The sequence below is a fragment of the Oncorhynchus gorbuscha genome, linkage group LG20, assembly GCF_021184085.1.
Source record: "Oncorhynchus gorbuscha isolate QuinsamMale2020 ecotype Even-year linkage group LG20, OgorEven_v1.0, whole genome shotgun sequence".
NCBI lineage: Eukaryota > Metazoa > Chordata > Actinopteri > Salmoniformes > Salmonidae > Oncorhynchus > Oncorhynchus gorbuscha.
In genome coordinates, this window is record NC_060192.1 from 7,367,461 (window position 1) to 7,391,207 (window position 23,747).

Sequence of the window (23,747 nt, forward strand, 5' to 3'; positions counted from 1 at the left end):
AGATGCATATCCACCCCAAATGTTTCTCCTTATGAACACAAGACTAGGAATGTACCATGAACGTCTCACACGTGAACTGATATCCTCCCAGCCAGCTGGAAAGAACATGCAAGCAAGACTCATCGATTAGTTGATTTTAAAATATTTACGATGCCATGCAGTACATTTTGAATTTAAATGAAAATATACTATTTGTATAGTTCTGTTGCTGGACCAAGACTTCTTCCTTTAGAAGCATAGGAACTTTTGAGCTAACTGTTATGATGCGCACATCCTTTGAGGGACCTTTAGCTTACAAAAACATACTGAAAGTTACCATAGCTGATAGCATTTCTACCAGTAAGACAGATGGTTCGGTTTAACTATGTGTTCAGAAGATTAAATCAGAAAGTTAGTCTTGGAATTATACTACAAGAGAACCAACCCCTAACGTCCAGGCTGTAGTCACTGGACAGAGTCTGTCTGAGAGCGGAGAGCCTCTGAGAAGCTGGTCAGAGGCCGTTTCCCTCAGTGTTACTGACAGAGGGGCTGTAATTGGGTCAACCCTTCAGTGTGCCACAGGTCAAAAGGTAGGGAAGGTCATCCATGGCGTTTCTATGGAGACAGACTACCTCACTGCATGATGAAGCCAGTCCTGGGGGGCAGATGTGGAGAGTGAGAGATGGGGTGTTGCTGGGAGGTTTGAAGGTAGGGCTGGGGCATGTTAGGGCAGCTGGGGAAAGGCATTGGGGGATAGGGGGTGACTGGATAGGGTAGGCCGCTGTGCTGAGGGGAGGGAGAAGAGGCTGCTCGTGTGAATTGGGGGGAGGGGGCCCCATTGGTCGAGGGGAGGTCCTGGGGTCGGCTAATCTGGGGGGGCCGAGTGAGACCCTTCAGCGCCAGCTCTCGGAGTTTGTCAATCTTGACGCGGCGCAGGTGAGCGAGATGGCGCCTCTGCTGGTAGTCGTCGATAAAGCAGTCGAGAGGCAGCTCCCCATCCAGGAACGAGTCTGCCATGTTCTACACAGGGACGGCACAAACACACACACTTCAACTAACAAACGGCAACACAAAATCCCTTAGAGTGAGTATTATCGTACGTGTAGCAGGGGTGAAAATAAGGCTGCACGGTATCCCGGGCAAAATAAATAGTGAGGGTATGCGATACTGGTAAAACATGAACCTATCACAATAATTAAAACAAAATGTCAAGAAAACTGTAGGCTATTACACTCCTTTTTTTATCATTACCGCATGTCTGAGGCATGAAAAATGCAAATGGATTTGAAAACAAGGGGTATAGCCTACACTCCAAAATCCGAAGTGGTTAAATGAGAGGGGAGTAGTACAAAAGGCCATACATTTTCAAAGTGAAATGACAGAGATCCTATTGAATTAATATGGATTTTATATCAGATCGGTAAACTGTCAGAGCAGCTTACCGATCGCTGCAGCTGTACACAGCCCATCTGTAAATAGCCCAACCAACTACCTACCTCATCCCCATATTTGTTTTAGTTTTTCGGCTCTTTTGCACACCAGTACTTCTACTTGCACATCCTCATCCCACATCTATCACTCCAGTGTCAATAGCTAAATTGTAATTAGTTCGCCACTATTTATTGCCTTAGCTCCTTACTTCATTTGCACACACTGTATATTTCTATTGTGTTATTGAATGTACAATTGTTTATCCCATGTGTAACTCTGTTGTTTTTGTCGCACTGCTTTGCTTCATCTTGGCCAGGTCGCAGTTGTAAATGAGTTGTAAATGAGAACTTGTTCTCAACTGGCCTACCTGGTTAAATAAAGGTGAAATAAAAATGATAAAAAATACATCATTCTATGATTAGACCCATAAAAAAAAAATGTTGGTGCACGTGCAAATATAGATTTTGTACCGGGAAGAAATTAATTCTACTTTCACCCCCGAGTGTGTACATGACTGTATTGATCTGTGTTCGTGTAGTTGTGAGAGTGTATTGTAGCATAAGTGTAATTGTGAGTGTATTATTGTGTGTCTCTCACCTCAGTCTCTTCCTCTATCTTGGCTCCCTCAGCTTGCAGCAGAGCCAGCAGAATGTCCAGAGAACTGTTCTCTGTACCAGGGTCTGAGAGAGAGAGAGAGAGAGAAACAGTTAGAAAACACTAAAACAAACACTGATCACCACACAGTGAATCACTGTCCTGAATCTAAGTGGTGACCTGATTTCTGGGGCAGGGCTGGAATGTGACGGGACTACAGTAGCTGGCTGGGCCATTCAAACTAGTCCACACTTGGCTGGGCCATTCAAAGGACACAAAGCAGCATTGAGTACAGGAACGCCAGGGGTATCAGGTAACAGCTGACTGACACAGTGATCACTAGATGGCCATGCTAGAAAGGACAAAGAAAAGATCAAGCACATAAAGATATCTGTTCTTGATTTAGGGGTTAATAATGTGAGGGCTTAGTTTGGTGGTGGAAACTGTGGTTAGAAAGTAGGGCCGGGACGATCGTGATACTTGTTGGTACTGTGGAAAGAAAACCAAACATGCAGCAGATTTAGCTTCTTTAGGAAAACAGCCCTAATGTTGGAAACAAAAATAATTATGTTGTCATCCAGAGTCACATTTATTTATTTTCCAAACTATAAAATCACACGACATTTTACATACAGCAGGTTTTTAAAAGACCAAAGAGTTTGGCCTGCTTCGTGTTTGAATTTTTGACATGGGGGATAAAAGAAAAAAACCATTGTGATACTGGTATCGTCACAGCCATTTTAGAAAGGCTGTGTGCTTCCCTCCTTTCTATCGTGGCCATGTTGTGACAACCCGAATGACAGAGGATTAGTATCTTGGAACGACAACTGACTAGACCAGACAGACATGTAGCTGGTAGAAAACAGTCAGCTACCAACACAGACACAGAGAGAGAAAGACTAGACTTTCATGAAATATGAAATAATATGCCATTTAGCAGACGCTTTTATCCAAAGCGACTTACAGTCATGTGTGCATACATTCTACGTATGGGTGGTCCCGGGAATCGAACCCACTACCCTGGCGTTACAAGCGCCATGCTCTACCAACTGAGCTACAGAAGGACCACACTTTCAGAGAGCAAGAGTGCACAGATTGAGATGTAGAGAGAGACTGGTACACGCTGTGGACTTAGTAATGTGGACTAGCTAGGGCTCTTATCGAATGTGGACTTGCTAGCGTTCACATCTTGTGTGCACTAGCTAAAGCTCTTACCAATTGTGGACTAGCTAGGGCTCTTACAGAGTGTGGACTTGCTAGGGTAGCGTGCTAGGGCTCTTACCAAGTGTGGACTAGTTACTAAGGCTCTTACAGAGTGTGGACTTGCTAGGGTAGCATGCTAGGGCTCTTACCAAGTGTGGACTAGTTACTAAGGCTCTTACAGAGTGTGGACTTGCTAGGGTAGCATGCTAGGGCTCTTACAGAGTGTGGACTAGTTACTAAGGCTCTTACCAAGTGTGGACTAGTTACTAAGGCTCTTACAGAGTGTGGACTTGCTAGGGTAGCGTGCTAGGGCTCTTACCAAGTGTGGACTAGTTACTCAGGCTCTTACAGAGTGTGGACTTGCTAGGGCTCTTACCAAGTGTGGACTAGTTACTAAGGCTCTTACGGAGTGTGGACTTGCTAGGGTAGCGTGCTAGGGCTCTAACCAAGTGTGGACTAGTTACTAAGGCTCTTACAGAGTGTGGACTTGCTAGGGTAGCGTACTAGGGCTCTTACCAAGTGTGCACTAGTTACTAAGGCTCTTACCAAGTGTGGACTATTTACTAAGGCTCTTACCGAGTGTGGACTTGCTAGGGTAGCGTGCTAGGGCTCTTACCAAGTGTAAACTAGTTACTAAGGCTCTTACCAAGTGTGGACTAGTTACTCAGGCTCTTACCAAGTGTGGACTAGTTACTCAGGCTCTTACAGAGTGTGGACTTGCTAGGGTAGCGTGCTAGGGCTCTTACAGAGTGTGGACTAGTTACTAAGGCTCTTACCAAGTGTGGACTAGTTACTAAGGCTCTTACAGAGTGTGGACTTGCTAGGGTAGCGTGCTAGGGCTCTTACCAAGTGTGCACTAGTTACTAAGGCTCTTACAGAGTGTGGACTTGTTAGGGTAGCGTGCTAGGGCTCTTACCAAGTGTGGACTAGTTACTAAGGCTCTTACAGAGTGTGGACTAGTTACTCAGGCTCTTACCAAGTGTGGACTAGTTACTAAGGCTCTTACCAAGTGTGGACTAGTTACTAAGGCTCTTACAGAGTGTGGACTTGCTAGGGTAGCGTGCTAGGTCTCTTACCAAGTGTGGACTAGTTACTAAGGCTCTTACAGAGTGTGGACTTGCTAGGGCTCTTACCAAGTGTGGAATAGTTACTAAGGCTCTTACAGAGTGTGGACTTGCTAGGGTAGCGTGCTAGGGCTATTACCAAGTGTGGACTAGTTACTAAGGCTCTTACCGAGTCTGGACTTGCTAGGGTAGCGTGCTAGGGCTCTTACCAAGTGTGGACTAGTTACTAAGGCTCTTACCGAGTCTGGACTTGCTAGGGTAGCGTGCTAGGGCTCTTACAGAGTGTGGACTAGTTACTAAGGCTCCTACCGAGTGTGGACTTGCGTAGCTGGTAGTTGTCGTAGAGCTCCTGTAGGTGGCGGTAGCGTGAGGTGAGCTGGTTCTTCTGCAGGTCCAGTCTCGGCTGCAGCTGGAGGTTCTGTTCAGCCAGGCTGATGTTACTGCCTAGGGTCAGCTCCTTCACCTGCTGCACCTCACGCATCTATAACACACACAGCGACATAGACACACACACCGTACACACAGGGAGAGAGGTAAAAGGGAGATAAGGAGACAAGAGGGAAGGTGGGGTCAGTAGCACTAAACACAATACATGCAGACAGAGAGAGATCGACCCACCCAGACCTCCACACCGTGGTATGTAGACCTATAGGTCAGGGACAAGCCAGCTTAGAGCCTAACCGCTGGAGGTTAAATATGAGTCTATTCTTATGGAGGACACTGATTACTCCATACCTTTATTGAGTGCTGTGTTTTAGACTTGCATGGCCCCAGCCACCGGCTCACTATAGAGTTCAGCAGGCTATCAGTGACGGTGTTTAAACTGTGTTTGACTGTGTATGTCCTGTATTGATTTCACTGCCCTCAGAGCGATCAGAACTCTGCTTTCTGCAGCGATACAATGCAGATATAGTAGCCTACGACTCGTGTGTCTATTACAGGGATTTATAATCTGCGTGTAGGTTTTTGGTGAAGGGGATTGTAAAGATATCAGTACTAATGAACTAAGCTATAATTAAATCATAAATAACATGGTTGGGATAGTATGGTGTCTTGCTGGCATCAAGCCAGAGTAGCAGGCACTAGACAGCCTTCCAGCCGTAGAGGCAGCCACAACCACAGATTTGCATCTCTGCTCACAGGTTGTTTGTGTAAATCTATTTCCACATTGGTGGGTAAGGACTAGCATGTTCCACCAGCGTCATGGTGGGGAGTCTCGATTCAGCCACATACAGTACCGGTCAAAAGTTTGGACACACCTAATCGTTTCCGGTTTTTTCTTTATTTGTACTATTTTCTTCATTGTAGAATAATAGTGAAGACATAAAAACTATGAAATAACACATTAAATCATGCAGTAACCAAAAAAGTGTTCAACAAATCAAAATATATTTTCTATTTGAGATTCTTCAAAAGTAGCCACCCTTTGCCTTGACAGCTTTGCACACTCTTGGGATTCTCTCAACCAGCTTCATGAAGTAGTCACGTGGACTGCATTTCAATTAACAGGTGTGCCTTAAATGTTCATTTGTGCAATTTCTTTCCTTCTTAATAATGCGTTTGAGCCAATCAAATGTCTTGTGACAAGGTAGATACAGAAGATGGTGAAGGAAAAGCAGTCAACAAGTGCTCAGCATATGTGGGAACTCCTTTAAGACGGTTGGAAAAGCATTCCTCAGGAAGCTGGTTGAGAGAATGCCAAGAATGTGCAAGTGTAGCCGATGTGAAATGGCTAGCTAGTTAGCAGTGGTGCGCGCTAGTGGCATTTCAAATCGGTGACGTCACTTGCTCTGAGACCTTGAAGTAGTGGTTCCCCTTGCTCTGCAAGGGGAACAATGCTTCGAGGGAGACTGTTGACGTGCGCAGAGCGTCCCTGGTTCGTGCGAGGGGACGGACGTAAAGTCTATACTGTTACACAAAGCTGTCATCAAGGTAAAGGGCGGCTACTTTGAATAATATAAAATACATTTGGATTTGTTTAACACTTTTTTGGTTACTATGTGCTTCCATATGTGTTATTTCATAGTTTTGATGTCTTCACTATTATTCTACAATGTAGAAAATAAAGAAAAACCCTTGTTTGAGTTGGTGTGTCCAAAGTTGACTGGTACTGTACATGTCTACTGGATATACAAATACAGAAGATGAAGAAGCCAGAAGACAGATTTCCCAAAACCTACACTACACAAGGCTAGCTAGGGATGGAGAGAGGATGAACAACATAGTGGCAGAATGCTGTACACAGTTTTTGAAAACACTGACATCCGTCCTCTGCTCCAGCTTCTCCAACCTAATGTGTGTATATCGGTGGGGTTGGATAAACATAGTCCATCTGTAAATAGCCCACCCAATTTACCTACCTCATCCCCATACTGTTTTTATTTATTTACTTTTATGCTCTTTTGCACACCAGTATCTCTACCTGCACATGACCATTTGATCATTTATCACTCCAGTGTTAACCTGCTAAATCGTAATTATTCGCCTACCTCCTCATGCCTTTTGCACACAATGTATATACTCTTTTTTTCTATTGTGTTATTGACTTGTTTATTTTTTACTCCATGTGTAACTCTGTGTTGTTGTCTGTTCACACTGCTGTGCTTTATCTTGGCCAGGTCGCAGTTGTAAATGAGAACTTGTTCTCAACTAGCCTACCTGGTTAAATAAAATTGTAAAAATAAAAAAGAAGACGACAAATGTCCATCTTGCTTGGACTAATAACATATATCTTATTTAACCAGATGTCAACCAGCTGTGAGAGGTGTTTATAGGGCTGGGCGATATGGCCAAAATATTATAGCACTGTATTAAAAATAAATAAAAAATGACGCTATGGCGTTATTTTATGTTTTTTATAAGAAATGTTCTAAATTTGCGTTATGAGTAGTGTGTGACCCTAGGGTGGCAACACATACATTCTAAGGAATTTCAATGGGTCTTTCTCCACACTGAATGTTTCACTGTTCAATTCAACTTCAACCCCAAAAGTCATACTTTTCATTAATTTCTGCATTTGAGATCATCTCCAGACTGCCACTTGGGCTGCACGATATGTGCAAGTAATCTGGGCCTTAATTTTAACGAAATGTTGCAATTTGACTTGCGATTTAGAGCAAAACACTTGGGTTAACTGTTGGAATCATCGGAATAGAATGTATATTCTAATTTTATTGTTAGAATATAATGGTGGGCACTTTCAATACAGTGTTGTTTGACATGACAACGAATGAAAATACCAGGGAGGAGTTATTGTGACAGACTAGGAACCAATGAGTTGAGAGGGTGTTTCCTTGGGGACCCTATAATCTTTGGCAACATTGTTTTTTTTGGGCTACATTGAATGTGTTCTCTTAGCTACTTTATGTAGCTAACATATTCTTGCTTTGCGTTTGCCTCTAATTTAGAAGACACTGTTGCAAAAACAACATGCTGATTTAGGTCTACATCAGCATTATCATGCTGTATAGCTAATTACGCTTGCTCTGACTCAGTACATTTTTTAATAGCTAGCTGGCGATTAGCATTAGCGGCTAACAAGATTTAGGAACAACTTTCTAACAAAAGACAAACTAGCTGTTTGCAGATGTAAGAAACAACATAACAGTGTAATTATAGGATGCTAGTGTATTTATATTAAGAAGCAACGTGACAACCGCATCGTTGTCATCAACAGTATTGCATATGCTGCATTGACCATGCAGACTGAATGCAAGTGTCCGGTGGTTGAGGAACATCAAATGCCGGTCCTTAAGTGACAGGGGGGCTTGGCTAGGTCCGTGTGGGAAAGCGGCATAGAGAGTAGAGATAGATGGCTCAAGTAGTAAACTATAAAAATGGACGTTACACACTGCTTTTCACATTTAACAAACCAAACATTCAAATACCGGTATTGAGGGTCAAGTAAAAACCCAAACCGACCCGTGCATCAATACCGGTATACCGCCCAGCCCTAGGTGTTTATAGTCGTAATATATCTGCGTATGAACCTGCTGTGCTCTGTGTGCTAAATGTGTCAAAAATGATGACTAAAGAGGTGTGCTCCACCTAGGTTACTCAATAGGAAAACCTCTCCCAACTTTTCACAGATGTCGCACCTTCCAGAGAGCTGATGGCCGGTTGTCTTGTGTGTTCCCTTGGCATATAATAGGATCAAATACCACCACTACTAGGTACCATAAGACAGATCAGGGACCAGGTCCCCTCAAATCTGTTCAGTTCCTAAACGCGTGTGGGTCCATTACTTCTGTAAAAATGGGCATCAGATTGCATTTGTGCCTTAATGACAATGCCGCAATACCATTTGTAACCTGCTATATGTACACAAACAGGGTTATTGTCGAAAGTGATTCGACAATAGAAATATTGTGCCAAATGTTGAGTACAGTACAAGGAGCACGCTTCTCAGCTGTGCTGCAAAGAGGTGGATGTTGATGAGCTTGCTCAATGCATTCCGAAGGCATTTATGAATGAAGCCAGGTCTGCCTGACGGCATACATAAGTGCACAGCTAGCTAGATGTTTTGATTCTGGTTAGCGTTACTAGGGATAGCTAACGCTAGCGAAACACAATGGGAACTTACCTCGTCCATTTCTTTGACAATATCATTTAGTTTTTCATCGTCTTCAAGCAACTCGTTTAATTGAGTCATTGTGAATGAGCTGAATTTATCCGGGAGTTCTGCCATTTCACCCATGATGGTTGTTGTCTATCGATCCGTCTAGCTACAGTTGTTTCGGCTCAGAACAGAGAAGTGTTTGGATCACAAACCGGAAATAGGGACGATTTCTGGCAAATCAGAAGGGAGCAAAGAATCATGAAAATGGTTGTGGAATTTCTGATGTAGTTAGCTGGCAACTTTTTCAATAAACATTATCTTTACTGGTATGCTAGTTCTGGGTTCCTTAAAAACGTATCTGAGGAGACCATGACGTTATTAGGTTGTTTACATGCTAAAGGATACATTCTCAGGGATAAAAAAAAATCACAAAATTCCGACAAGACCTGTAGCATATTTGAATACCATTTTATTAACATGTGTTTGTAAATCTTTACAATACAAAGTAAATATACTCTGAAATGTATACACCTACACTCATAAAGGTGAATGCACTGAACACAAAAAAACGAATAAATGATATAAACCAGGGGTTCCAAATTACATTCAGCCGCGATTCGATTTTTTCTTGAACGTAGTTGAACATAGTTATACATAATTTGTACACTGAAAATTGACCGCAAGAAGCTCAAACAGATACAGTATTTGACAAAAACAGAATAATTTCAAACCTTGATTACATTGGGATACGATCACATATGCCTCTATTTATGCGTGGGAATAATTGGTAACAGATTATCTAAATTAACATCACTTTCAGATAATTTTTTAAATTGACTTTTAATTTTATGTTTTGACATTATTATTATAATCCATGTATATATAAAAAAAGAGAGCGAGAGAGAGAGAGCGAGAGAGACAGAGACACACACACACAGAACAAAAATGTAAATGCAACATGTAAATTGTTTGTCCAATGTTTCATGAGCTGAAATAAAATATCCCAGAAATTTTCCATCCACACAAAAAAAAACATGTAAAAAATGTTGTGCACAAATTCGTTTACGGATGATAGATGCTGTTATGCTGTTAGGGTGAGCATTTCTCCTTTGCCAAGATAATCCATCAATTTGAAAGGTGTGGCATATCAAGAAGCTGACAAAAGAGCATGATCATTACACAGATTAACCTTGTGCTGGGGACAATAAAAGGCCACTCTAAAATGTGCAGTTTAATCACACAACACATTGCCACAGAGCGTGCAATTGTCATGCTGACTGCAGGAATGTCCACCAGAGCTGTTGCCATAGAAATGAGACAGAATCTAAAACAAAAATCCAGAAAATCACATTGTATGATTTTTAAGTAATTAATTTGCATTTTATTGCGGAGGCTATTGTGGAGAGGTTGGAGTCTGTTTGATTGAGTGTGTGGACAGGTGTCTTTTATACAGGTAACGAGTTCAAACAGGTGCAGTTAATACAGGTAATGTGTGGAGAATAGGAGGGATTCTTAAAGAAAAACTAACAGGTCTGTGAGAGCCGGAATTCTTACTGGTTGGTAGGTGATCAAATACTTATGTCATGCAATAAAATGCAAATTAATTACTTAAAAATCATACAATGTGATTTTCTGGATTTTTGTTTTAGATTCCGTCTCTCACAGTTGAAGTGTACCTATGATAAAAATTACAGACCTCTACATTCTTTGTAAGTAGGAAAACCTGCAAAATCGGCAGTGTATCAAATACTTGTTCTCCCCACTGTATGTGCTGTCAACCTACAGTACAATTTAGTTGCCTAAGTAATAGAGACAAGAGTGTGAGTGTTTGTATTGTTGCGGGCCTCGTTGAATCTTAGAGGTCAGATAGCATCCATTTGGAGGACAGAGGTTAATGCGGGGGTAAAGGTTGTGACACCTTGAATAGAGGACAGTCTCCTCGGACTCTACCTGGATTGTGAACGGGGGAACAGGAGGGCGTGATGAGGATCCGTAGGTAATGCTCACCTGGGATTCAGCTGGTGGGGTGAGGGGTGTGTGTGGGAGGGGAGGGGAGGGGGGGGGTGCAGATCTTCAGGTGCAGAGGGAGTCTGAGGGAGGCACATTCAGGTGCAACAAGCCCAGGTTACACACACACACGCTCTCACCCTCGTGAGATCACACAATCACAGTCTCACCAGCACGCACAAACATAGTTTCACACTTAGTTCGTTCATCTTAAGATAACTACTGTAGGTGAGACAACAACACATCACAATGGTATCAAGTACATTTTCCCTCAACAATGTATTTATCGGCAAAGTCAGTGCCAGTGGAAAAAGACAGTGGTCTGGGGGCATGCAAATTGATAGCAATCTGATGGCTTCTTGTGGTCAATTTGCAGAATAACACTGCATTATAATATTGGGTTACCGTCACATTATAGCCCTTCCTTTGCTAACTGTGCCTTCAGAGTCGTCATTACATTAGTACAAGAGGTTCCTGCTACAAACCACATGGCACACAGTGAATAAATTACACACGGGAGACATCATCAAAACAAACACACACAAAAAACTACTTCTGCATTGGTTTCAGGTGCATGGGCTCTGGTATCTAAACGACTGTCAGTCGACCCTCACAAACTACAGTAGGGCCAAAGGATAGCGCAGGAAAAAACACACACAGCATCCAGTGGTTTTAAGCAGGCACTGGAGATCAGAGAATATGTTGAGGGAAAAGAAACCTCAGTCCACACACCGCGATCTATGCTCCAACAGCCTCGGACAGTAGACTTATGGTTCCGAGCGGCGTGTGATTCATGTGTCTGGGTATGTCTCCCAGACCGTACTGTGATTTGTACAATGTTTAAAAGTATAATAACTAACTACGATCCAGCTGAATGTAATAGACATATGTTTACATGTTAAAATATCACATCATATCTACATTTTATAGAATATTTGTATACATTTATATGAAATTCAGTGTGTATTACGTTTAAAAAAAAAGTAAAAACAGTGGTAAAGAATGCTAATAGTAAATGGATGTTTGCTAATAGTTATTAGCTGTGCCTGGGATTATACAGTAGTTTTCAGTAGTCTAGTTGGCAGTAGTAAGTGGATGTATGCGTGCGTGTGTGTTTTTACATGTGTGTGTCAGTAGTCATAGGTGTGGACATTCTGGCAGTGTAGTCCCCAGTCGGTGTGTGTGCGTCAGGGCCGGGGGGGATGCATCCGGTGACTTCCATCTGGATTTACACTAGTGTAAACGTTCTTCTCCTGTACACACACACACACACACACACACACACACACACACACACACACACACACACACACACACACACACACACACACACACACACACACACACACACACACACACACACACACACACACACACACACACACACACACACACACACACACAGGGTTGAATGGCAGAGGTAAGAATTGGTGAGGGAGGACAAAAATATATACAGTGCCTTGCGAAAGTATTCGGCTTGAACTTGAACTTTGCGACCTTTTGCCACATTTCAGGCTTCAAGCATAAAGATATAAAACTGTATTTTTTTGTGAAGAATCAACAACAAGTGGGACACAATCATTCAAGTGGAACGACATTTATTGGATATTTCAAACTTTTTTAACAAATCAAAAACGGAAAAATTGGGCGTGCAAAATTATTCAGCCCCTTTACTTTCAGTGCAGCAAACTCTCTCCAGAAGTTCAGTGAGGATCTCTGAATGATCCAATGTTGACCTAAATGACTAATGATGATAAATAACAATCTACATGTGTGTAATCAAGTCTCCGTATAAATGCACCTGCACTGTGATAGTCTCAGAGGTCCGTTAAAAGCGCAGAGAGCATCATGAAGAACAAGGAACACACCAGGCAGGTCCGAGATACTGTTGTGAAGAAGTTTAAAGCCGGATTTGGATACAAAAAGATTTCCCAAGCTTTAAACATCCCAAGGAGCACTGTGCAAGCGATAATATTGAAATGGAAGGAGTATCAGACCACTGCAAATCTACCAAGACCTGGTCGTCCCTCTAAACTTTCAGCTCATACAAGGAGAAGACTGATCAGAGATGCAGCCAAGAGGCCCATGATCACTCTGGATGAACTGCAGAGATCTACAGCTGAGGTGGGAGACTCTGTCCATAGGACAACAATCAGTCGTATATTGCACAAATCTGGCCTTTACGGAAGAGTGGCAAGAAGAAATGCATTTCTTAAAGATATCCATAAAAAGTGTTGTTTAAAGTTTGCCACAAGCCACCTGGGAGACACACCAAACATGTGGAAGAAGGTGCTCTGGTCAGATGAAACCAAAATTGAACTTTTTGGCAACAATGCAAAACGTTATGTTTGGCGTAAAAGCAACACAGTTCATCACCCTGAACACACCATCCCCACTTTCAAACATGGTGGTGGCAGCATCATGGTTTGGGCCTGCTTTTCTTCAGCAGGGACAGGGAAGATGGTTAAAATTGATGGGAAGATGGATGGAGCCAAATACAGGACCATTCTGGAAGAAAACCTGATGGAGTCTGCAAAAGACCCGAGACTGGGACGGAGATTTGTCTTCCAACAAGACAATGATCCAAAACATAAAGCAAAATCTACAATGGAATGGTTCAAAAATAAACATATCCAGGTGTTAGAATGGCCAAGTCAAAGTCCAGACCTGAATCCAATCGAGAATCTGTGGAAAGAACTGAAAACTGCTGGTCACAAATGCTCTCCATCCAACCTCACTGAGCTCGAGCTGTTTTGCAAGGAGGAATGGGAAAAAATGTCAGTCTCTCAATGTGCAAAACTGATAGAGACATACCCCAAGCGACTTACAGCTGTAATCGCAGCAAAAGGTGGCGCTACAAAGTATTAACTTAAGGGGGCTGATTAATTTTGCACGCCCAATTTTTCAGTTTTTGATTTGTTAAAAAAGTTTGAAATATCCAATAAATGTTGTTTCACTTAATGATTGTGTCCCACTTGTTGTTGATTCTTCACAAAAATAAAGTTTTATATCTTTATGTTTGAAGCCTGAAATGTGGCAAAAGGTCGAATAGTTCAAGGGGGCCGGATACTTTCGCAAGGCACTGTATAAAACCTTCAGTGTCTCATAACATACATCAGTAACATCACAGTATTATGTGCTCTATCTGTCGCACAATAATGACATCACATTAATACATACAACAGTCCACATTCATTGGGTCCCTCAAAAGAGAGGTTTACTCACAGTCAGATGGGGGGCTGGGTGGGTGGGGTTACAGAGGGGTCAGGTGCTGAAGGCAGGTCTATGGTGTCCATGGGTATCTTCACTGGAGGAGGGAGGGGACTCATGGGCTGTGGCAGAGGGGGGAAACAGGGGGGAAACTATCAGCATGCAGGAGGAACTGACAGAGGAGTGGCTTAACAGAGACGTGAGGGATGATGCCCAAAATACACACACACATCCAAGCACACGCTCACACACACATTGCATGCTTAAATATAAGCAAAACGGACCGATTCTACTACAAAGACAGGATTGAACCATGCAGGTAAAAGTGGGAGGGAGAAAGACATCAAGACACACCCACACACACAAAGACAGACCAACCAACATCGAGGCAGACAAACAGGCAATAGTAAGTGTTATACAGTGCCTTTTCAGCAACACTGTGGGACAGAGAAAAGAGAAAGGTATTAGTCAGAGATAACAATCCGAGGAACAACACACATCGATATAAAACACTCAACAAAACAGATGGAGCCACTCCTACACACCACACCGCCATTACATCCTACTCCCACTGCCATTCTGGCACTGTGTGTGTGTGTGTGTGTGTGTCTGCTAGTCCTCGTCTCTCACCTCCTCGTCGCTCTCCGGCTCTGCTGCTTTGGTCCTTTTGTGGTCTTTCTTTTTCTTCCCATCCTTCTCCTTCTTCTTGTCTTTCTCCGGCAGGATGTCGTCCAGCCAGGCCAGGTCGTGTTGAGAGAACATCAGGTCCATCATCTTACGCACCACCATCAGACCCAGGATCTACACATCGAGAAAAAAAAGGGTACGTATCCCCATCAATCTATGCACCGGCTCACATTTCCAACAGGAAAGAAGGTATAACCAAATGCGCTTCAGCCCAGCTTAAACGTTAAAGGTGGGATTTGGAAAATCCCCAAAACATCCCTTACCCCAGGATTCTCCCACCGGTACTCTATCCCGGGAAAATAAAGAAAAGGAGCACTCTGCTTGCTGCATAAATCTGATTACTGATCCCGTCAATAAATCTGTCAGATTTATGCGGCAAGCAGAGCGCTCCTTTATTTTATTCTCCCGGATAGTCACCAGTTGAAGTATCCCGGGGTAAGGAATGTTTTTTTTACATTGACATTTTCGTAATTTAGCAGACGTTTTTATTCAGAGCAACTTATAGTTAGTGCATTCATCTTAAGATAGCTAGGTGGGACAACCACATACTGTATCACATACCTCTCACAGTTCTGGGCGACTTTAACCTCCCCACGTCTACCTTTGACTCATTCCTCTCTGCCTCCTTCTTTCCACTCCTCTCCTCTTTTGACCTCACCCTCTCACCTTCCCCCCCTACTCACAAGGCAGGCAATACGCTCGACCTCATCTTTACTAGATGCTGTTCTTCCACTAACCTCATTGCAACTCCCCTCCAAGTCTCCGACCACTACCTTGTATCCTTTTCCCTCTCGCTCTCATCCAACACTTCCCACACTGCCCCTACTCGGATGGTATCGCGCCGTCCCAACCTTCGCTCTCTCTCCCCCGCTACTCTCTCCTCTTCCATCCTATCATCTCTTCCCTCTGCTCAAACCTTCTCCAACCTATCTCCTGATTCTGCCTCCTCAACCCTCCTCTCCTCCCTTTCTGCATCCTTTGACTCTCTATGTCCCCTATCTTCCAGGCCGGCTCGGTCCTCCCCTCCCGCTCCGTGGCTTGACGACTCAATGCGAGCTCACAGAACAGGGCTCCGGAAGGCCGAGCGGAAATGGAGGAAAACTCGCCTCCCTGCGGACCTGGCATCCTTTCACTCCCTCCTCTCTACATTTTCCTCCTCTGTCTCTGCTGCTAAAGCCACTTTCTACCACTCTAAATTCCAAGCATCTGCCTCTAACCCTAGGAAGCTCTTTGCCACATTCTCCTCCCTCCTGAATCCTCCTCCCCCCCCCCTCCTCCCTCTCTGCAGATGACTTCGTCAACCATTTTGAAAAGAAGATCGACGACATCCGATCCTCGTTTGCTAAGTCAAACAACACCGCTGGTTCTGCTCACACTGCCCTACCCTGTGCTCTGACCTCTTTCTCCCCTCTCTTTCCAGATGAAATCTCGCGTCTTGTGACGGCCGGCCGCCCAACAACCTGCCCGCTCGACCCTATCCCCTCCTCTCTTCTCCAGACCATTTCCGGAGACCTTCTCCCTTACCTCACCTCGCTCATCAACTTATCCCTGACCGCTGGCTACGTCCCTTCCGTCTTCAAGAGAGCGAGAGTTGCACCCCTTCTGAAAAAACCTACACTCGATCCCTCCGATGTCAACAACTACAGACCAGTATCCCTTCTTTCTTTTCTCTCCAAAACTCTTGAACGTGCCGTCCTTGGTCAGCTCTCCCGCTATCTCTCTCAGAATGACCTTCTTGATCCAAATCAGTCAGGTTTCAAGACTAGTCATTCAACTGAGACTGCTCTTCTCTGTATCACGGAGGCGCTCCGCACCGCTAAAGCTAACTCTCTCTCCTCTGCTCTCATCCTTCTAGACCTATCGGCTGCCTTCGATACTGTGAACCATCAGATCCTCCTCTCCACCCTCTCCGAGTTGGGCATCTCCGGCGCGGCCCACGCTTGGATTGCGTCCTACCTGACAGGTCGCTCCTACCAGGTGGCGTGGCGAGAATCTGTCTCCTCACCACGCGCTCTCACCACTGGTGTCCCCCAGGGCTCTGTTCTAGGCCCTCTCCTATTCTCGCTATACACCAAGTCACTTGGCTCTGTCATAACCTCACATGGTCTCTCCTATCATTGCTATGCAGACGACACACAATTAATCTTCTCCTTTCCCCCTTCTGATGACCAGGTGGCGAATCGCATCTCTGCATGTCTGGCAGACATATCAGTGTGGATGACGGATCACCACCTCAAGCTGAACTTCGGCAAGACGGAGCTGCTCTTCCTCCCGGGGAAGGACTGCCCGTTCCATGATCTCGCCATCACGGTTGACAACTCCATTGTGTCCTCCTCCCAGAGCGCTAAGAACCTTGGCGTGATCCTGGACAACAAACTGTCGTTCTCAACTAACATCAAGGCGGTGGCCCGTTCCTGTAGGTTCATGCTCTACAACATCCGCAGAGTACGACCCTGCCTCACACAGGAAGCGGCGCAGGTCCTAATCCAGGCACTTGTCATCTCCCGTCTGGATTACTGCAACTCGCTGTTGGCTGGGCTCCCTGCCTGTGCCATTAAACCCCTACAACTCATCCAGAACGCCGCAGCCCGTCTAGTGTTCAACCTTCCCAAGTTCTCTCTCACGTCACCCCGCTCCTCCGCTCTCTCCACTGGCTTCCAGTTGAAGCTCGCATCCGCTACAAGACCATGGTGCTTGCCTACGGAGCTGTGAGGGGAACGGCACCTCAGTACCTCCAGGCTCTGATCAGGCCCTACACCCAAATAAGGGCACTGCGTTCATCCACCTCTGGCCTGCTCGCCTCCCTACCACTGAGGAAGTACAGTTCCCGCTCAGCTCAGTCAAAACTGTTCGCTGCTCTGGCTCCCCAATGGTGGAACAAACTCCCTCACGACGCCAGGACAGCGGAGTCAATCACCACCTTCCGGAGACACCTGAAACCCCACCTCTTTAAGGAATACCTAGGATAGGATAAAGTAATCCTTCTCACCCCCCCCCCCTTAAAATATTTAGATGCACTATTGTAAAGTGGTTGTTCCACTGGATGTCATAAGGTGAATGCACCAATTTGTAAGTCGCTCTGGATAAGAGCGTCTGCTAAATGACTTAAATGTAAATGTAAATGTATCACAGTCATAGTAAGTACAATAAAGTAGCTATCAGAAAAGTCAGAGCTATTAAACGGGGAAAAAGTAAACTGCATGTGGGGTGTTTTTTGTGGGGGGGGGTCGTGGTCTGGCGTGAGAAGGGGATGCGAAGGGGGCGGATGCTGTGGGATTATTTAAGATACTCTTTGTAGAAGCAGGGTTTTGGATGTTTTCGGAAGATGGGCAGGGACCACTGCTTTTAATCAGGGCAAGGTGACCGGAAACATGACCGAATACAAACAGTGTAGCTATTCCCTCTGCAAGGCAATCAAACAAGCTAAGCGTCAGTCTAGAGACAAAGTGGATTCGCAATTCAATGGCTCAGACACGAGAGGTATGTGGCAGGGTCTACATTCAATCATGGGCTACAAAAGAAAAACCAGCCCCGTCGCGGACCAGGATGTCTTGCTCCCAGACAGACTAAACAACTTCTTTGCTCGCTTTGAGGACAATACAGTGCTACAGCCCGCTACCAAAACCTGCAGGCTCTCCTACACTATAGCCAACGTGAGTAAAACATTTAACTTCTTGGTGAACGGGGGGCAGTATTGAGTAGCTTGGATGAATGAGGTGCCCAGAGTAAACTGCCTGCTACTCTGTCCCAGATGCTAATATATGCATATTATTAGTAGTATTGGATAGAAAACACTCTGAAGATTCTAAAACTGTTTGAATGATGTCTGTGAGTGTAACAGAACTTATATGGCAGGCGAAAACCTGAGAAAAATCCAACCAGGAAGTGGGAATTCTGAAGTTTGTAGTTTTTCAACTCTTTGCGATTCCAATATACAGTGTACATGGGGTCATATTGCACTTCCCAAGGCTTCCACTAGACGTCAACAGTCTTTAGAACTTTGTTTGAGGCTTCTACTGTGAAGTGGGGGCGAATGAGAGGGGATTGAGCGAGGTGTCTGGCAGAGTGCCACAGGCTCGTGAAGCGAGGTCATGAGAGAGTTAGCTCTCATTCAATTGCTTTTCTACAGACAATGGAATTCTCCAGTTGGAACATTATTGAAGATTTATGACACAAAACATCCAAAAGATTGATTCTATACTTAGTTTGACAAGTTTCTACGACCAGTAATATAACTTTTTGAACTTTTCGTATGATGTTCGGCTGGACTTGAACGCACGTTTGGATTTGTTTACCAAACGCCCTAACAAAAGAACAAATCAAACATTTATTGTGGAACTGGGATTCCTGGGAGTGCAATCTGATGAAGATCATCAAAGGTAAGTGAATATTTATGATGCTATTTCTGACTAATGTTGACTACACAATATGGCGGATATCTTTTTAGCTGCTTTGTTGTCTGAACACTGTACTCAGATTATTGCATGGTTTGCATTTTCCGTAAAGCTTTTAAAAAATCTGACACAGCAGTTGCATTAACTTCTTGTTGACAGGGCAGTATTTTCACATCCGGATGAAATGCATGCCCAAATTCAACTGCCTGCTACTCATCCTCAGAAGATAAGATATGCAAATTATTAGTAGATTTGGATAGAAAACACTCTGAAGTTTCTAAAACTGTTTGAATCATGTCTGTGAGTATAACAGAACTTATTTAGTAGGCGAAACCCCAAGGACAAACCATTCAGATTTTTCTTTTGAGGTCACTCTTTTCACTGGGTTTTCATTGGGAATCCAGATGTCTAAGGGACCTTCTTGCAGTTCCTATTGCTTCCACTGGATGTCAACAGTCTTTAGAAATTGGTTGAGGTTTTTCCTTTGTGTAATGAAGATGTATGGCTATTTTGAACGAGGGTCACTTGAAGTGTACTGTTAGATAGAGGCGTGTGACAAGAAAGCTAGCTACAGTTTGTTTTCCTCCTGTATTGAACACAGATAATCCCGTCTTAAATTTTATTGATTATTCACGTTAAAAATTACCTAAAGTTGTATTACAAAAGTAGTTTGAAATGTTTTGGCAAAGTTTACAGGTAACTTTTGAGATATTTTGTAGTGACGTTGGGCAAGTTGGAATCAGTTTTTTTCTGGATCAAACATGCCAAATAAATGGATATTTTGTATATATATTGACGGAATTAATCTAACAAAAGGACCATTTGTGATGTTTATGGGACATATTGGAGTGCCAACAAAAGAAGCTCGTCAAAGGTAAGGTATGAATTATATTTTTATTTCTGCGTTTTGTGTCACGCCTGCAGGGTTGAAATATACTTTTCTCTCTTTGTTTACGGAGGTGCTATCCTCAGATAATATAATCATTTGCTTTCGCCGAAAAGCCTTTTTGAAATCTGACATGTTGGCTGGATTCACAACAAGTGTACCTTTTAATTTGCTATCTTGCATGTGTGATTTAATGAAAGTTTGATTTTTCGTAATTTATTTGAATTTGGCGCTCTGCATTTTCCCTGGCTTTTGGTCAGGTGGGACGCTAGCTTCCCACATATCCATATCTCTAATTGTATGTATAACACTTGTATTTTCTTCAACATTTATGAGTGTTTCTGATGAGTGTTTCTGTAAATTAATGTGGCTCTCTGCACAATCACCGCATGTTTTAGAACTACTGAACGTAACGCGGCAATGTAAAATGAGATTTTTAAAATATAAATATGCACTTTAGCGAACAAAACATACATGTATTGTGTAACATGAAGTCCTATGAGTGTCATCTGATGAAGATCATCAAAGGTTAGTGATTAATTCTATCTCCATTTGTGCTTTTTGTGACTCTCTCTTTGGCTGGAAAAATGACTGTGTTTTTCTGTGACTTGGTGGTCACCTAACATAATCATTTGTGGTGCTTTCACTGTAAAGCCTTTTTGAAATCATACACTGTGGCTGGATTAATGATAATTGTATCTTTAAAATGTTGTAAAACACTTGTATGCTTGAGGAATTTTAATTATGAGATTTTTGTTGTTTTGAATTTGGCGCCCTGCACTTTCACTGGGTGTTGGCGAGGTGGGACGCTACCCTCCCACATATCCCAGAGAGGTTAAACGTGTTACCCCTCGCAAGGCTGCAGGCCCAGATGGCATCCCCGGCCGCGTCCTCAGAGCATGCACAGACCAGCTGGCTGGTGGGTTTACGGACATATTCAATCAATCCTGATCCCAGTCTGCTGTTCCCACATGCCCATAACCGTAAGGCTCTCCAGAGGGTAGTGAGGTCTGCACAACGCATCACCGGGGGCAAACTACCTGCCCCCCAGGACACCTACACCACCCGATGTCACAGGAAGGTCAAAAAGATTATCAAGGACAACAACCACCCGAGCCACTGCCTGTTCACCCCGCTATCATCCAAAAGGCGAGGTCAGTACAGGTGCATCAAAGCGTGGACCGAGAGACTGAAAAACAGCTTCTATCTCAAGGCCATCAGACTGTTAAACAGCCATCACTAACATTGAGTGGCTGCTGCCAACATACAGACTCAATTCTAGCCACTTTAATAATGGAAAAATTGATGTAATAAATGTATCACTAGCCACTTTAAACAATGCCACTCTATATAATGTACACTATACCATCTACTGCATCTTGCCATCTTGATGTAATTAAATGTATCACTAGCCACTTTAAACAATGCCACTTTATATAATGTTTTCATACTCTACATTACTCATCTCATATATATATATACTGTACTCTATACCATTTACTGCATCTTGCCTATGCCGTTTGGCCATCACTCATTCATATATTTTTATGTACATATTCGTATTCATTCCTTTACACTTGTGTGTGTATAAGGTAGTTGTTGTGAAATTGTTAGGTTAGATTACTTGTTAGATGGTCGGAACTAGAAGCACAAGCATTTCGCCACACTCACATTAACATCTGCTAACCATGTGTATGTGACAAATCAAATTTGATTTGATTTGACTCTGGTGTCCTAGCTTCAGGGGGAAGCTGGTTCCACTATTAGGGTGCCAGGACAGAAAAGAGCGTGGACTGGGCTGAGTGGGAGCTGCCCTCTCGTAGGAGTGGGAGGGCCAAGAGACCAGAGGTGACAGAACATAGTACTTGGGTTTTGGGGTGTAGGGTTTGAGCATAGCCTGAAGGTAAGGAGGGGCTGTTCCTCCTGCTGCGCCATAGGCAAGTATCATGGTCTTGTAGTGGGATGTTAGCTTCGACTGAAAGCCAGTGGAGTGTGCGGAGGAGCAGGATGAGAATTTTGGGAAGGTTGAACACCAGGCGGGCTGCAGCATTCTGAATACGTTGCAGGGGTTTGATGGCACAAGTGGGGAGCCGAGCCAACAGCGAGTGTGCCAGGCACACAGAGATGCGTGTCGCCAATTGGTAGGAGCGGCGTGCCAGGTAGGATGCAATTCAAGAGTGTGAAAAGCCTGAGATGCCCATCCCTGAGAGGGTGGAGAGGAGGATCTAATGGTTCACTGTTTTGCAGGAAGTGGATACATCTCGGAGGATGAGAACAGAGGAGAGAGAGTCAGCGTTGGCAGTGCGGAGAGCCTCTGTAACACAGAGAGGAGCAGTCTTAGTTGAGTGAACCGTCTTGAAGCCTGACGGGTTCGGGTCAAGAAGATCGTTCTGAGAGATAGCGAGAGAGTTGGTTGGAGACAGCACGCTCAAGTGTTTTGAAAATGAAAGAACGAAGGGATACTGGTCTGTATTTTTAAAAAAAATGTCAGATGGACCCAGAATCGGGAGGTCTCCAGAGATGGTCTGGAGAAGGGAGGAAGGGAGGAAGGGATGGGGTCGAGCGGACGTCGTCTGCGGAGAGGGGGGGGGGGATTAAGGAGAAAGTCGAAAAAGAGTTTCCTAGGGTTAGAGTGACAGAAAGTGGTTTTAGCAGCAGATACCGAGAAGGTAGAGATGAGGAAGTGAAAGGATGATAGGTCCTCCGGAAGATTAGTTTCCCTCCATTTTCGCTCAGCTTCCCGCAGCCCTCTTCTTTAAGCTTGCAATGAGTCACTCGGAGGGAGGCCCGGGGCCGGCCGGGAGAAAAGGGGGACAGAGCAAGTCATAGGATGTGGAAAGGGAGGAGAGTAGGAATGAAGAGGAAGAATTTGGATACAGAGGAGGGAGAAGGATTAAGCAGAAGTGAGAGATAATAGGATGAGAATAGTGGGAGAGAGGGAGTGAAGACTGCGACTGCGCATGACCGTCTGGGTAGGGGCTGAGTGGCTAGTGTTGGAGGAGAGGGAGACAGAAAAGGAAACACAGTAGTGATCAGAGACTTGGAGGGGGGGGGTGCAGTGAGATTAATAGGCGAACAGCCTCCATTAAAGATGAGGTCAAGCCTATTGCCTGCCTTGTGAGTGGGAAGAGACTGGGAACGGGTCAGGTCAAAAGCGGCAAGGAGAGGGAAGAAAGAGTTGTGTGTGTATAAGGTAGCTGTTGTGAAATTGTTAGGTTAGATTACTTGTTAGATGGTCGGAACTAGAAGCACAAGCATTTCGCCACACTCACATTATCATCTGCTAACCATGTGTATGTGACAAATCAAATTTGATTTGATTTGACTCTGGTGTCCTAGCTTCAGGGGGAAGCTGGTTCCACTATTAGGGTGCCAGGACAGAAAAGAGCGTGGACTGGGCTGAGTGGGAGCTGCCCTCTCGTAGGAGTGGGAGGGCCAAGAGACCAGAGGTGACAGAACATAGTACTTGGGTTTTGGGGTGTAGGGTTTGAGCATAGCCTGAAGGTAAGGAGGGGCTGTTCCTCCTGCTGCGCCATAGGCAAGTATCATGGTCTTGTAGTGGGATGTTAGCTTCGACTGAAAGCCAGTGGAGTGTGCGGAGGAGCAGGATGAGAATTTTGGGAAGGTTGAACACCAGGCGGGCTGCAGCATTCTGAATACGTTGCAGGGGTTTGATGGCACAAGTGGGGAGCCGAGCCAACAGCGAGTGTGCCAGGCACACAGAGATGCGTGTC

The 23,747-nt window shown here is 44.3% G+C and overlaps 2 protein-coding genes across 8 annotated transcripts in view; both read right to left on the bottom strand.

Annotated features, from left to right (window-relative positions):
- Window positions 1-267: 267 nt before the first annotated feature.
- On the bottom strand, window positions 268-9,028 carry LOC124007425 (vacuolar protein sorting-associated protein 37B-like). Its single transcript, XM_046317973.1, has 4 exons — window positions 8,854-9,028; window positions 4,581-4,752; window positions 2,008-2,090; window positions 268-999 (listed from the first exon to the last, which is right to left on the bottom strand). Exons 1-4 carry the CDS (start codon window positions 8,965-8,967, stop codon window positions 613-615), a joined length of 756 nt encoding a protein of 251 aa, XP_046173929.1. The 5' UTR covers window positions 8,968-9,028; the 3' UTR covers window positions 268-612.
- Window positions 9,029-11,811: 2,783 nt separating this feature from the next.
- LOC124007420 (electrogenic sodium bicarbonate cotransporter 4-like) overlaps window positions 11,812-23,747 on the bottom strand; it is a 62,986-nt gene continuing 51,050 nt past the window's right edge. For 6 of the 7 annotated variants that reach the window (XM_046317967.1, XM_046317964.1, XM_046317962.1 and 3 more), the window contains 3 exons: window positions 14,677-14,847; window positions 14,062-14,168; window positions 11,812-12,089 (listed from right to left, as the gene is read on the bottom strand). In XM_046317967.1, coding sequence (XP_046173923.1) covers window positions 14,064-14,168; window positions 14,677-14,847 — 276 coding nt within the window. In that variant the 3' untranslated portion in view covers window positions 11,812-12,089; window positions 14,062-14,063. Of the gene's footprint in view, window positions 12,090-14,061; window positions 14,169-14,470; window positions 14,484-14,676; window positions 14,848-23,747 lie in introns of all 7 variants that reach the window. The other variant, XM_046317963.1, reaches the window with a different exon arrangement.

What these genes read in the sequence shown, in the direction of transcription:
- LOC124007425 (XM_046317973.1), bottom strand. Translation starts at nt 8,967, where the DNA reads ATGGGTGAAATGGCAGAACTCCCGGATAAATTCAGCTCATTCACAATG. An exon ending in TTGTCAAAGAAATGGACGAG is followed by an intron (nt 4,753 to 8,853) that starts GTAAGTTCCCAT and finishes TGTGTGTTATAG; the next exon opens with ATGCGTGAGGTGCAGCAGGT. An exon ending in AGATAGAGGAAGAGACTGAG is followed by an intron (nt 1,000 to 2,007) that starts GTGAGAGACACA and finishes GTCCCTGTGTAG; the next exon opens with AACATGGCAGACTCGTTCCT.